A 14976-nucleotide genomic window follows, 5' to 3' on the forward strand; every position below is an offset into this window, starting at 1 on the left:
AGTCAAGCCCTAATGTTCGGAACATTAAGAGAAAATCTTTAGTCAACAGAATTTGTTTCAAAAACTGTGTGCAAAATAGTCTTACCGAAGAAGTTTACAAATAAATATCATATATATGTTATATGTAATAATTAGAACTGATCTAAGAGTTGTAGAGTGGGAATTGTCTCCTTTCCGAAAAAGTCTTCAAATCAATTAACCCAGATCTCAACAATAGAATATTTTCAGTCTCTGTAGAAAATTGTCAACAGTTTATAAAAGGTGATATCTTAATCGGTGGAAATAGACACTTACACACATCATAGCTTGAACCACCAATTTACATGTATAGGTCAAATTTAATTTTTTTAATAAATTAAAAAAATACAAATATTAACATTCTAAAAAAAATGTTTTATATAAATATTTGTATATACTTTATAAATAATGTTTTTATTGAACGAGTTAAAAATTTAAGAATAATGTTGTTGTTGTTTGTTTTTTAATGTAAGGGATAAGGCAGGAGATTTAGAGAAAGCTACATGATCTTCTCAATCTCGATAGGTACAAACTTGTAATGTGGTCCAAAGGAATCTCACCTTTCACCATATAAACAAATAAAAACTAACATACGATTAAAGGTAATAATTTATTTATATTAAAATTAAGGGTGAGTAAAATTCGATTTGATTAAAAAAATCGAATTTTAAATTAATCGAATTGAGTTATTCGATTTTTTCGAGTAAACTCGAATAAGTAATTTGAGTTCCGAGTTGAATTTTACCATTTGAATAACTTGAATAATTCGAATAATAGATTGGTGTAAATATGCCTATAGTTCTTATCAATTTTGAAATGAGAAAATTGGTCTCTTTCTCAACAAAAATTACAAAATAATTCAATATAATTTTTATATTTATAAAAATTCTAAAATTTAGATTGTTTAAAAAATTGTAAAAAAAATTCTAAAATAATAATTTTGGCACCTAAATAAGTTAATTAATGATTCAAGTTTATCATACTAAAGTATTTTTTTTCCTTATTTTGTTTTGAATTTTTTTTTAAATATATATGGTTTCAAATTTATGTGCTATAACATTAAATAAAATTTTAATTTGACATATTTAATTTTTTAATTTAATTCGAATAATTCAATTCGACTTGAATTAAATTTTATTTCACTCAACTTGATTAAAAAAATTACAAATCAAATTAAAATGATAAAATAAAACCATCAACTCGATTAACTTAAAAATTTTCGTCCCATTCAATTGAATATAAGTTTAACCAATAGTGTAAGATAAAGAAATGGCGCCCAATTTTTGGGCAGAAATGGGTTTTGAATTTTGATGAACCCACCGTTATAACTTATAATTGAGCCATTGGGCCTATGCCCATCGCTCCTTCAGCACCTCTGATTTGCCCAACGCCTAGTAAATTTAGGTTCGATCAGATTTAGGTATACATACTCATTTTGAATTCTGATATTTAAATTGTTAAATTTTAGGTTATAAATGAATCGAGCTTAAATGAATGAATATTTCTTCATATTCATTTATTTATTTTTAAGTTCATTTGTATTCATTTATTTAAAATTATGTGTGTTCATGTTCGTTTAAATGAACATGCATGTTCGTTTAAATGAACATACATTAAACAAACATGTTCACGAATAACGTTCATGGATAATAATCAAACAAACAATAAATAAATTGATATCTTTTTTCTAGATATAAAATAATCAAATATAAATATTAATAAGTATATTAGAAAGCAACAAAATAAACACACAAGCAATAATAATTTTATTAATATATAATAATCGATTATAAATAGTAAATGAGTGATAGACGAGCTTTAAATGATTTATTAAATGAATATAAACAAGATTATTAAGGAACATAAATGAATTGAACAAATGTTGTTCAAATTCAGTTTATTTTATAAACAAACATTTATTTAAGTAACTTAATAAACAAATAAAACCTAAGGCTCAATTCATCTACACTCCTACTAAACTAGAGGCAATGTCAATTTTATCCCTTGATTGGCAAAGAAAAGTTAATATTATATGTTTTATTATCTCGTTAGAAGATAAACTAGTTTTTTGTTCATAAACAAAGTACTTCAATAGTTACATCTAGTGATATTAAATCTTGTTAAATTTAAATCCCATGTGATGATTTGATGATCAAGAGTATTTACCGCCCCAGGTGTGACTTAGGTTCAACTCGCGTTTGTCATTCAGGTTTTTCCCTATTATTGTAATTCACCAAAAACATAAATAAATAACTTGTTAAATTTGATCTAAACATCGGTCCAAGAAAAAAGGAAAAAATTGCTAATAATTTAAAGGAGTAAATGGTTGAAGTTGTATTCTATATAAATTATGTAGTTTATAGAACATAAAAATTAAAAAAAATTAAAAATAATATGAATGGATCTAAAATGAGCTTATGTTAGTAATATACAAATATGGATGGGCTTGGCAAAATTTTAGGCACATAATCCGTGCTAGGCTGAACATGATCAAGTATAAAATGTGTTAATATCATACTTAAATCTAATCTAACCCATAAACACCTTTATTCTTGCTCAATAAAAATATAAATTTCATTTAATGAAAAACAAAATAAGAGCAACCTCGAGAGAAAAGCTACTTGGAGCATAGGAAATGTTCAAGAAACACGAAAGTGCTACCCAAAAACCCCCGAGTCTCCTATTTATAAAGAAACAACAAGACGGTGAAAGAAAAAGAAGAAAGGAAACCCTCGAAAGCAATGTAATTGTTGACCACTCAAATGACGCTACATTACAAAAAAACAATTATACCCCACTAGTTTCCAAATTTCAAACAAACGACACAAATAATCTTTGCATCCCAACATCAGCATTTCAAACAACACTAGCCTTTGTCGTTGCCAACAAAAGGTTTCCTGACCGCCACAGTACATACCAATCTCAGAAGAATTCACTTTATAAACCCCTTTTCAACTTAGGTGGAAAGATGGTTACGACAAAACATCCCTTACACCGTAGGCATAAAGTCTATGTCATTACAAATACTTAATAGGCAATGCCATGATACCATCGTCATAACTCCATCAAGGACAACTATCACATTCAATCTAATCTCATTTAATAATTCCAGCTATCCAAACTCACCAACTCACAAGAAAGTTCCATCATGCCCACTACGCAAGCTACGCCCTTCTCCCCTCCATAAATTACCTCCTCCGAAAAGGAGAAGCAAACATGAAATATTGAAACTCTACTTCTGCGACTACTCAATATTCTCCAACCACTATATCTAGCAGCTATTCACACTTTCCACAATATGAATCGCCCTTTTCTTAGTGACTTTCCATACTCCACGGTGTAAATGGTGATAATCAATCATCCCCAACTTTTGTGTTATAACTATATAGTTCAATTGCTTTCATTTTAGAATCCAAACCACTATTGGAACAATGAGGTTTAAACACGAGACATGTTGTAGGGATATTCTAGGAAGTTGACGTTTGGTGCAAACTGCAAAGCACCACTTCCAAGTAGCCTTTACTTTCTCCCCGTCATATTCACTGAAATCATGGGCTCCTATTATCAACATTTTGCACCCCGGCCCGTCGTATTCTTCAATTCATTCACCACTTCTCTTTCTTTCTTTATTAATTGTTTACCAACAAAAGTGTTTCTTTTCTTTAATATAATGTTTGGAAAGTCATCTAGTAATTAAATATAAGTGCAATCGTTTGTAATTATAGAAGAGTGACATGTTTAAATAGTTATTGTAATTGATAGATCTTACCGAATTGGGTGTAATTAGAGCAACTCAATTACACTTTTTACTTCTTAGGAGGGAGTGTGAGAATCGGAGTAATTACGCATGTAACTACATCCAAAATCAATTCTAAAAAATTATTTTTATACAAATTATATTATAACCATGAATACATATGAGTGTCTAGGATGATGATGATAAAAAAATCTTATATTGTAAATCCCAAAAAATATAAAAATAATTTTTATATTTTATAAAATTATAAAAAAATTATATCATTTAAATTATAATTTTTTTAAGATTATGGTCAAAATTTTTATTAGAAAAAACAATGTACATGTTATAAAAAAGTTATAATATATTTATTTATAAAAAGTTATGGCTAAGAAGTATGGTTATAACTTATTTATTTTTTCATGTTATATATCATAATTTATTTATAAAAAATAACTTTTTAAAGTTATGACAAAAATTATGTTATTTATAAAAAAATACTATGGAAGTTTTGGATAATTTATAAAACATTTTTAATAAATGTTATATATTATAAATTTTATATTTTTTACTTACCTTACATATTATAAAAAGACTATTTTGACCGTGAATCCAAATATTATAAGGTCGGTGCTAATTATGCAAATAGAAAAAGTTTTCTTACATCATATTGTGAGATATGATACCATTTGAGAGAATGGTGCAGATACATGTACCATTTACAACTCACGAACTCTTTAATTTGAGACATTCAAGGATTCGAAATGTGGTTAAGAAGACATTTGTTATTCTAAAAAAATATTTCTCATATTAACAACATCACTTCAGTATAGCATAAAAAAACAAGGTTATATCGTACTAACATGTTGCATATTTTATAACTTCAATCATAAGTGGAATTAACATGATCCATACTTCGAAGAGTACATGGAAGAATGACATTTTGATAATCTTAATGATGCAGATTCAAATTCAGATAATAATGAATTCGGTCAAGGACAAACAAATGATGATAAGGATCATATGTTAAATATTAAAGAGGTAATAACCCAACAAATATGCACTAAAATAATTAGATAAAATTGCATATGATGTTTATTTTTCTTGTTATCTTTGTTAATAATCGTATGTACAAATACTTTTTTAGACTAACATAATACGTATGATTATTTGATTTCAATCTTTGTTACTTGTTTAGAAATTATTTTTAGCACACTAATAAGTTTTTATAGTAATTGGTATTTTTTTAAAATATAAATTATGTAACAATGTTTAGAGAATATAATTTTTTGTCTAGAGAATCACAATTTTTTGTAATTACAAGAGAATATAATTATACATGTCTAAATTATTACAATTATTTATAATTACAAAAGACATTAACAAGTACACTTCCATTCAATTACTCTATAACTCTAAAACAAATTTGCTAAGAAAAGTTAAATGGCTCTATTGGTAATGTTTTTCCAACTCTAAAGTTGCATGAGTTTTTCAGGAATCAAAAAGTTAAAATTAAAATTATTACAAAATATTTATAAAATATGTTTAAATTTGTAATATATAATTTACTAATATTAGAATATTTTCAAAAGCCTTGTGGGTTAAATTGAGATTCCAACAATTAAATTTATTTGTTTTGACTTGATGAACAGTAAACAATTCGAGTATAAAATAAATTTTATATTCAAATATTATATATGATAATTATATTGCAAATAATATGACTTTTTTAATAAAAAATATTTTTTAAATATAAGAAATTATTTGGTACATTTTCAGCGGAGGTTTAGATTTCACAAGTAATGTCAAGTGGTTGACAAGTGTTATATAATAGTATAGCAAAATATTTTTAAAAAAAGAGGCATTTTAATTTTTTAAGACAATTTGTGGAATAAAAAAATACACCATTAGTGTGCCAAATATTCACCCTTTAAATATTACGAGTAAAATTGTATATGTAAAATTTTATTGTTAAAAGAATTAATATTAAGTAAAATAATTAAAATAGGCATAGTCTTTTTATTATAAAGTGATAGATTACTTTAAATTACAAAAAAAGAAGAAGATATATTACAGTAGTGAAGCTAATGGCTGGCAGACGCTCGACTCTCTCAAAATAAATTTTTTTATTTAGATCTCTTTATAATTTATAAAATTTTAAATTAGTAATGATAACATTGTACTTTAGCTCCTCCAAAATGATAAAAATTTAATTTAATCCTTTAAAAATTATAAAGATATAGACTATTAAATTGATGAAATTACATTTTTACTATTGTAAAAATATATAATTTAATTTCTTCCAAAGTGGAAAATTTGTATTAGATGTAATGATTTAACAAGTTTTCCATGTTATGAATATATAATGAAATCATTAATGTGATCATTAATATAAATGTAGTCATTTAATTGTAATTTATCATATTTTTGGTTAACTATTCAAAGGGCTAAAAAGTAAATGTACAACTAAAGGGATTAGCAATCTAGGGGCTTGACTTAGTTGACTAGTCTACCCATATAATTATATAAACCGTGTTTTGGAAAAGAATCTTCTTTGATTTGGGTGAATGCATTTATCGCCAACTTCACAAATATAAAGGTTAAAATCTGTTATTAATCCCTGTATTTTTACATAATTTGAGATTTAATCCATCTACTTTAAAGGTTAAAAATTAAGTCCTCCTATTTTTTTTTAAAAAAAATTCAATCCTGTCATTAAAATCATAAGTATTTTCTTTAAAATTTCTCACTTTGAAATTTTGATTAGACTGTCCTCATATGACATAACATATGATTAGAAAATAAACATGATAAGTTGAAATATTTTTTTACAGAAATTATCAATAACGATAAGAATTAATTTTTTAATTTTTAAAATACAAGGACTGAATCTCAAATTCTATATAAATATAGGAACTAACAACATATTTTAACCCAAATATAAATAATATTTTTGTTAATTTTAACGGTACCACTCTATCCATAATTCTGCAGTTAGATATAATAAGTTGTAGGACGAAATTAGGAGTATTGTTAAGAGGTTTGGTTATTTGTATATACTAGTTTTTTTGTTTTCCCTTTTTCATCCCACAAATTTATTACATTTAATAATTAAGTTATTATGAAGAGTACTTTGGGTCCTTTCATAGCAGAGATTTTGGTAGTCCATGAGGCTCTCTTGGCTTCGGTTTTTACATGTGGGTGATAATATTTTAGAGATCGATGGTTAACTATTTCGACAAGCTATTTCTTATGGTTCTATTAGATTCGTAGAAACGTTAATAAAGCAATTTATACTTTGACTCGGGCGGCTCTAATCCAAGCCAACTAAGATTTGTCCCTCTTATAATGTTGATATTGTTGGTGATAGGTTGGCTAAACCGGATGAGTACAAAGGAAAATCCACGTTGATTTGACAGTGATTATGGATGTAGTTTGGTAGCAAATATTTACAAAGAAAAAACCATAGGTTATATTTTCGAACAGTTCAAAGAAAGACGACAAAAGGAAAATAAAACCAATTATAAGTCTAATTATATTTTTAAAGTTTTTCTGCGTGGTTTCCTCTAATTTGATTTTAGGTTAAAATATATTTATAAGTCTTTAAATTTTATTATTTATATTTTTATTTCTAAGGATTCGGTCCTTCTATTTTTATATCCAACTGTTAACAGTGTTAAGATTATTATGTTAAACTCAAGTTCATTACAAATGCAAGTGAGTAGTTTTTATTTCAAAGTATCACACCAACATATTTAACAAAAAGTAAAAATTAACAGTGACTTGAATTTTGGAATCTAAAATGTAAATGGACCAAATTTTTGAAAATAAATGTATAAGGACTAAAATACAAATTTTTAAAAAGTATAGAAACCTATGGCATATTTTGGCAACTAATTATATGATTTAAATTATATTTGACATGATAATATTTAATTTGGTTTAATATAATATTTGGTATTTCAACTTAGACTCTGTTTTTTTTTCTCTTAATTTAGTACCACAACTTGATTTTTTCCTTCTAATTTAGTATCTAAAACTTGTGAAACGTTTAATAAAAACACCCAATGTACAATCAATAAGTGACAAAGACATGCTTTTTATATATATATATATATTTTAAATATTTAATTACTTTAGTTCAATTTATTTTTACTTTTTAAAATTTAACATAATGAATTTATTTTATTTTGTGTTTTAAAAATTTTGTTTTCTTCTTCAATATCCATTCATTAAACATAGCTGAAAGCAAAATTTTTTAACATGGATTTCCTCTTATATTTAGAATATTTCTGTAAAATTGAGGGCTTTGTAAAGACTAAGCCATGCTTTATGTATATAGTCCCTCTTGAATCATTCTTGCCATTAACAGTCAAAGTAATCACAGTTCCATTGAAAAGTAAATTTTGAGCATATTACTTAATGAGATAGAGGAAACTCCAAATAAATGTAATCATTCTTACCATGAAATTCTATCTCATCTGTTACACATTAGGGGAAAAAACGGCAAGTTTAGGTACAAAATTGGACAAAAAAATTGATACTAAATTAAAAAAAAAACTGTCAAATTTAGATACCAAATTAGAAAAAGAACTTAAGGATCAGATTAAAAAAAGTGTTAAATTTAGATATAAAATGTTATATATAATTTAATTATATGTTTTTAATCAATTAATTAATGTTATATTATTAAAAACTTTTAATGAGAGAATCTTATATGATTTGCTACAAATATGAAAATAGAAACTAAAATAATTAAATATTACATATTAAATTGTATCACATTCATAATATGGGTAACAATTTAAATAATATTTAAAGAAAAATAATGATCATCTTTATGGAGAAATATTTTTTTCTCAAAAGTGGAAAATTTTCGAGTAATCATGAAGTTTATTTTTATAGGGAGTGGGTAATTTTTTTATTTATTTGATGAATGAGAGAAGTTTTTGATAAATTTAATAATTAAATTAATATTTTTTTAGTTTAAAGATTAACATTATTTAACTCGTGATATTAAATTCATTCAAACATTTTATATTAAAAAAATTCAATCAAAATTTTTTATTATAATCTGTATTTTTAAAAAAAATGTTTAAGTTATGTGATAAAATTAGAAGTGATAATGGCCAAGTTAGATTTCAATAGAATTTTAGATTCGGGTTCGGCCTGGCCCAAAAAATGAGTCTAAATTTTTTCCTAAGCCCGACACGGATAAAAATGCTAAAACTCGGGCTTGGTCCAACCCACCAATACTAAATATTTTTATATTATTATTTTTATATAAAAATAAATATAAAAAATTAATACATCAAATACACAAAAAAACATTAAAAAAAATGTTTCGCAACAAATTGAAAATAGATTAAAAAAATTATTTATACTTAAATAATACAAAGATAGTTGTAACTTAACAAGCAAATACCTCTAAAATAGTAACAAAATTAACAATAAAACAAGCGTTATATAATATCCAAACAATAACAATAAAAATAGTAGCAATATAATAGCGAAACGACACCAAAATAGTGACAAAACAACATAAAAAAGCAACAGTTTTCAGTTTGCAAATTCAAGCTAGATTGAGCTCGGGCGAAAAAAGATTAGTCAAGGCTCGGTCCGTTTAAAAAACAAGCCTAGTTTTTTGTTGAAATCTATTTTTCGGACCTATATTTTTGTCCAAACTCTCACTTTTCGGATGGACCTTTGGGGCGGGTTGAGATGATCAGGTCAAGATAAAATTTATATTAAATCTAACACTTATGAACTTATTATTATTATTATTATTTTAATTGGGTTATTTAGTTCACAAATACTCCAAATAACTTGGAAGTTAGATTAGATGAACAAAACACTATAAAAGTCAATAAGGTACGTACGATTCTTTCTTCAAAATAGATTAATTATATGGTTTCATATCGGCTAATAATGATAAATTATTTAACTAATATAAAGTTGATGATTGATTTTAGTGGTCTTTGAATGGGTTATTGCTCAAATTTGACGTCATACATTTTATAATTACTAAGCAAAATTTTAAAGATGGATATTAGACTTAAAATATGTTGTGTATTTATATCAAGTCGTATTTGAAATTTTTTATTATAAAAATTGCGTTTGTATTTAAAAAATGTTTAAGCCTAATATCTGTAACTTGACTTCAACTTTCACACATCATAAAACTTTATCCATACTAATTATAAATGCTTTTTTATTATGTAATTTAGTTTACTAAATTAAGTTATATAATATTTTAAATATAAAAATTAACTTATAATTAAAACAAATATAAATTGAACAAAAAAAAAACAACTTAAAATTATCCATCTTTGAAGAAATAGTAGATCCGATCGGGGATGGTCGAACGTTATATTTGTGTCTAATTGCGCCTGCCCTTCTCTCTCTTTTAGTAAAAATAAAATAAAATTCATTAGCTGTTTTTAATCGAGGTAAACGGTTGATCATTAAATATGTTCCATTTTCATGAGCGGATATCAAATTTTCAACCACATAATTAATGAATGAGATGAGTAATCATTAGGCTACACCTTGTGATTCATATTATTGCCTGCCTTAACTCGATTTTTCCTTCCGAATGTTGGAGTACTTATGCTGTTGAACAAGTCATCTGCTTCTCTTACCTTTAATTTTTTATTCGCTTCTTTTTTGGTATAACCATAAGTGTCCTTATTTGTTTTATGGTCGGAGTCTGATTCTATTTAGATCAGAGATAATATTTAGGTAAAGCCTTCTCAACAATAATAATTTTAAGATTCAAACTTAATACAAATACTTAGGAAAGAAGTTCATTGTCATTTTTTATTTTTTATTTTATGTTTTCGAGAAGGTAATATGGTAGTAAATTAATATCATAGCAAATTGGATTGTTAAAAATGTTTAATCTTAATGAGATTGGATGACTAATCCACATCAAAAAGCAACTTTAGCTTCTTCTTTTTTTATTTATGGAATCTAATCGACTGTTTTCTTAACCATCATCTTTAATAAAAGAAAGGAAAAAAAAGAAGAACGAAAAGAAGTCCAAGTGCATCTATTTTATAATTTAATTTGTGATTAAATTTGTATTACGAGATAATTAAGTATTAATTTGATTATAAAATTATTAATTTTATAAAGTAATTTATATTATTACGAGATGTTATAATTTTATATAAAATAAATAAAGATGTCACACAAGATTGAAATTTTAAATTTACGATACGTTTAATTCTATCATTGAACTATTAATAAGCTTATATTACTGGAGTGTTAAAATTGTTATTATACTTTCTCTTATATAATTTAGTTATTTTTTTTTCCATAAAACAACTTTGAACGAAAAAAAATCTATAAATCAAAATTTAAATAAATTTTTCTCTAATCTCCAACATCAACTATTAGATCAACTCCTCGATGAGTACAATTTTACTATACCAATTATGGAATGATGCTAAAAATTAATCCAGGAAAACTCAAGGGTAAAAACAAAAACAATAGAAATAGGCACATGAAGAATACACCACATAAGTGATGAGATTTAAAAAAAGAAAAAAGAAAAAAGAAAAAGATTATTTTTGGGCCAAAAAATGAAGACAGTTTATATTTTTCTTAATAATTGCACTCCACTCCATTTTCGTCACCAATTGGTCAGCCGCCGCTAAGTCTTTACTCAAAAGACACACACAGCCTCTCCGCCCTTCATATTCCCACTTCCAAAATATTCCTCCCTGGTTTTCTTCCGACTATGGAAGACGGTTTGGGGCAATCGCCGACATCAACCATCCGCCGCCGCAACTCCATCACAACCCCAGTACAAATCCCTACAAAGCTAACTCTACTCACACCAAAGCCGCTCCAAACCGCTACCAGCCTCTCAAACGGCAGCGCCACCGCCCCTTTGCCTCTTGACCTCGAGCTTATCTCTCTCAAAGCTTCCTTCGCTTCCTACACTTCACTCAAAGACATCCTCCCTTCCCCCGCTGTCGCCGTCAACTCTCCGACTGCCGCGGGATCCGCTACCAATTCCGGGTACGAAATCTCCATACGTAACCGGTTGGTAAAACAAGCGGCTTGGGCTTACCTTCAGCCCATGTCAGCCTCCCCTGACTCTTCCGGTACTCATTTCTTCCGTCGGTTTTGGCTCCGGTTATCTTCTCAAAACCCTTTCTCTTCTTGCCTCCGCTTCATTCACCTCAAACTCCTCCCCGGTCTGACCCGACTTTTTGATCGGATCATCCGATCCATTCGAATCATCTTCACCAGATAACAGATAAAAAAAAAAGGTTGCGTCTTCACACGCAGGAAACAAGGGATAGAATATCCAATAACAACTCTTGTACTGTACGGAATCAAATATATATAAACATATTTTATATTACAAAAAAAAAAATCAATGAATTAATTTCAGCCTTGGTATTCAACAAACAATTCTGGGTTTCTTTTTTTCTTTCTAGATTTTTTTGTACAATTTTTTTTTGTTTATTCTGGGTTTCTTTTTTTCTTTCTAGATTTTTTGTACAATTTTTTGTTTATTAGAAATTGTTAATCTGTGTGGTTCCATACGGCGGCGGAGCTTAAGGCAACGACTCCGGATTGGAACGATTAATCGTTTTCAAATCAGCCCTCAAGTTTGGACCGGACGAGGTCTTAAACGAGGTGAATCCAGAGCGGAACGATTGATCGTTGTTGAAGTTCGAGTCTCACTTCCCCCAGATTGACTACGGTGACCGTTTGCCGCCGCCGGAACTGGATTATCAGGTCTCTGCAAAACAGGTTTGGTTCAAATAACTTGAAACTTGAATGCTGATTGTTTCTCTTTCAAGTTATAAAAATCTTCAAGAATTATACCTGTGCTTGTTGTTTAAACTTGTTAGATTGATTTGCGATATATTGAAGCATTTCAAAGAATTTTCCCTGTCCCATTTCTGCAAAATTTTGACAGTACTTGGAAATAAAATCCCAAATCCTAGCTTTTACCTCTTGTATCTTTCTATCCACTTCTGTTTCATGTCTCGCCATGAATGGTCGAAATAAGGTATCATATACATATCCAGTTCCCTACATTTTGTCAAAATTGTCAACTTTGTTCTACAGCTGCATAAAAAAGTCAAATTGTAGTACACCATTTGTAACTTTTTACCTTAGTTTTAGGATACCATAGGTAAACTAAAAGTGCAATCTTCATCTCACCATACATTGGTAACCTTCATCATATAGTTCAAAAACTTAGTATCATCAACTATTAAAGATTTAAAGCTATGAAATGTTCAAAGAGGGTCTTTTAGTACCATGAAATGAATACTTCCCCTACTCGTTCGAAAACTATCAGAAAAGCCATGAGGATCCTGGGGAAAAAAACAATTACATTTGCATACATAATTTTTGGATTTAACATAAGTGGAGTAAAAAAATTCAGATGTGGACTTTGAGTTGATGCCAAGTGGAATAAATTTTTTCCCTTTTTATCATACTCTAAAAACAAATGGCGTTTAACTCAGATCAGCTTGTGGAGTTTTATTACTCTAATGATTGTGTAGTTAACATAAAAGCCTTTTTCATGAATAAGTGAACACAAGCATATTCCAATTCAATATGATGGTGACTGATCAGTTAAAAGTTGTAATTCTATAATCAAACTAATCTATATATCAAATTGATGGGTATTTGGCATTCTGATCATTTAGAATATTTGCTTTTTCATGTATGTATTCTTTATATAAACTTTTTTTTTACAAGTAAATTATAACCTATTTCATCAGTGCTGTTTGATTCCAGTTCGATGATATTGTATCGAATTAGATTAGTAGATCGGATCAGGAATCAGTTGAGTTATCAGTTTGGAGAATGGTTTTGAGCCAATTAGATCAAGAACCCTTAAATTGATAATTGAATTTTTTTAATTAATTTTTTTATAATTCTTGAATCGAATTGGTTGGAACGATAAATCAGTGGTCTGACCAGTTTGATCATCTGTTCAATTTTAAAAGTATTAGTTTGATCATACTCTCGTTATAAACGAATCAATCAAATCATCTTTTAAGATCATATGCATGGTTTTAGGTCTAATTATGATGGAGAAAAAATAAATAAACAAATAAAGAGATTGATACCAATATTGACACCAAAATCTGAGTTCTTCGATCCCGACTTTGTTCTTTTCCACTGTTTTAAAGCATTCAAACGCCGGATATGCATATCCAAGAATCAACCTTCATATATAACATCATAAACAAGATTATGGCGAAATTCGAATAAATATTCAATTGCAAAGATAAAAGAACATTCAATGCAACAAATAGAAAGAAAAAACAAATTTTTGTAAATGACTTACACAAGTAATCTGGTAAGGAAATCACCCAACATTGTGTAATTTAATTCTTAGTTTTTCCAATCTCCCGCGCTAATATTTCCTGGGAAAATAAAGAAAGAAAGGAATAGTTTTCAATTAAAAAAAAACTCAAATTCTTTTCCATTAAATCATTCATTCATTGAAATTTGGCAAAACGAATAACAACCCAAGAATTTCCAAACCTGTTTCGAAAACCAAAAGAAATTAATGGAAATTCCTTGATTTATGGCATGGAAAAAGGAACCTTTAAATAACCCATAAAAAACCTACAAAAATGGGAAAAAGAAAGAAAGAAGAAATGAATAATTAAAAAGAGGAACATAAATAGAAATCTAGGAAAGATTAAAAATATACTTTAGAAGAAAATAAAGGGATCCCTTCTGATTATTTGATTCTTGGGCTTAAGAAAAGAGAAAGAAACAAAGAAAAGGAACCGCTTGGGTTGGTTTTCGAAGCGTCTCCTTTTTTGGAGCCACAAAACTTGATATTTAAACTTCAATTTTGTTTTTTAAATTTTACTTAATCATGATTATTGATGTATTAATCTCATTATAGATTCTGAATTATATCTACTCTTTTTGACCCATAGCCCCTCCCTAACTCATAATTAAGAGGATAATATGCTTCAACACACTCAAATTCACATTCTCCTGCATCGGTAACAATGCTCATGCCAGTCAAGTTAAGACTCAATTGGCGATGCGTTTTGTTCTTAAATTTAGTTCTTTTATTTAAAGATTATATAAAAGTATGGAAATATAAAAACGTTATCAAAATAATAACAATAATAATTTAATAAAATGAATAAATTAATCTTTTTTCAATTGAGTAAATAAAAGTTTTCCACTTAAATAATTTTGAAACAAAAGATGAG

General features: G+C 27.4%; 2 protein-coding genes across 3 annotated transcripts; one reads left to right on the plus strand and one right to left on the minus strand.

Moving 5' to 3' along the window:
- The first annotated feature begins 11218 nt into the window (after nt 1-11218).
- On the plus strand, nt 11219-12738 carry LOC107928137 (uncharacterized). Its single transcript, XM_016859324.2, has one exon. It carries the CDS (start codon nt 11499-11501, stop codon nt 12018-12020), a length of 522 nt encoding a protein of 173 aa, XP_016714813.2. The 5' UTR covers nt 11219-11498; the 3' UTR covers nt 12021-12738.
- LOC107928168 (HVA22-like protein j) lies at nt 12148-14575 on the minus strand. Of its 2 annotated transcripts, XM_041087622.1 has the most exons (8): nt 14457-14575; nt 14285-14368; nt 14085-14163; nt 13864-13962; nt 13042-13098; nt 12894-12957; nt 12602-12811; nt 12148-12515 (listed from the first exon to the last, which is right to left on the minus strand). In XM_041087622.1, the coding sequence occupies exons 3-8, from the start codon at nt 14114-14116 to the stop codon at nt 12378-12380; spliced, it is 600 nt and encodes a 199-aa protein (XP_040943556.1). In that variant the 5' UTR covers nt 14117-14163; nt 14285-14368; nt 14457-14575; the 3' UTR covers nt 12148-12377. The 2 variants fall into 2 exon arrangements, with proteins under 2 accessions (XP_040943556.1, XP_016714838.2); XM_016859349.2 differs by having other exon boundaries at nt 14285-14559.
- Nucleotides 14576-14976: the final 401 nt, after the last annotated feature.

This window comes from Gossypium hirsutum, chromosome D01 (genome assembly GCF_007990345.1).
Source record: "Gossypium hirsutum isolate 1008001.06 chromosome D01, Gossypium_hirsutum_v2.1, whole genome shotgun sequence".
In the NCBI taxonomy this organism is placed as follows: Eukaryota; Viridiplantae; Streptophyta; class Magnoliopsida; order Malvales; family Malvaceae; genus Gossypium; species Gossypium hirsutum.

Bases quoted from the DNA above. Each gene is read 5' to 3' on its own strand.
- LOC107928137 (XM_016859324.2), top strand. From the start codon at position 11,499: ATGGAAGACGGTTTGGGGCAATCGCCGACATCAACCATCCGCCGCCGC.
- LOC107928168 (XM_041087622.1), bottom strand. From the start codon at position 14,116: ATGTTGGGTGATTTCCTTACCAGATTACTTGT. The intron at 13,963-14,084 runs GTAAGTCATTTA...TTATATATGAAG, and splicing joins TTCCTTACCAGATTACTTGT to GTTGATTCTTGGATATGCAT. The intron at 12,516-12,601 runs GTATAATTCTTG...CCTGTTTTGCAG, and splicing joins AGTTTAAACAACAAGCACAG to AGACCTGATAATCCAGTTCC.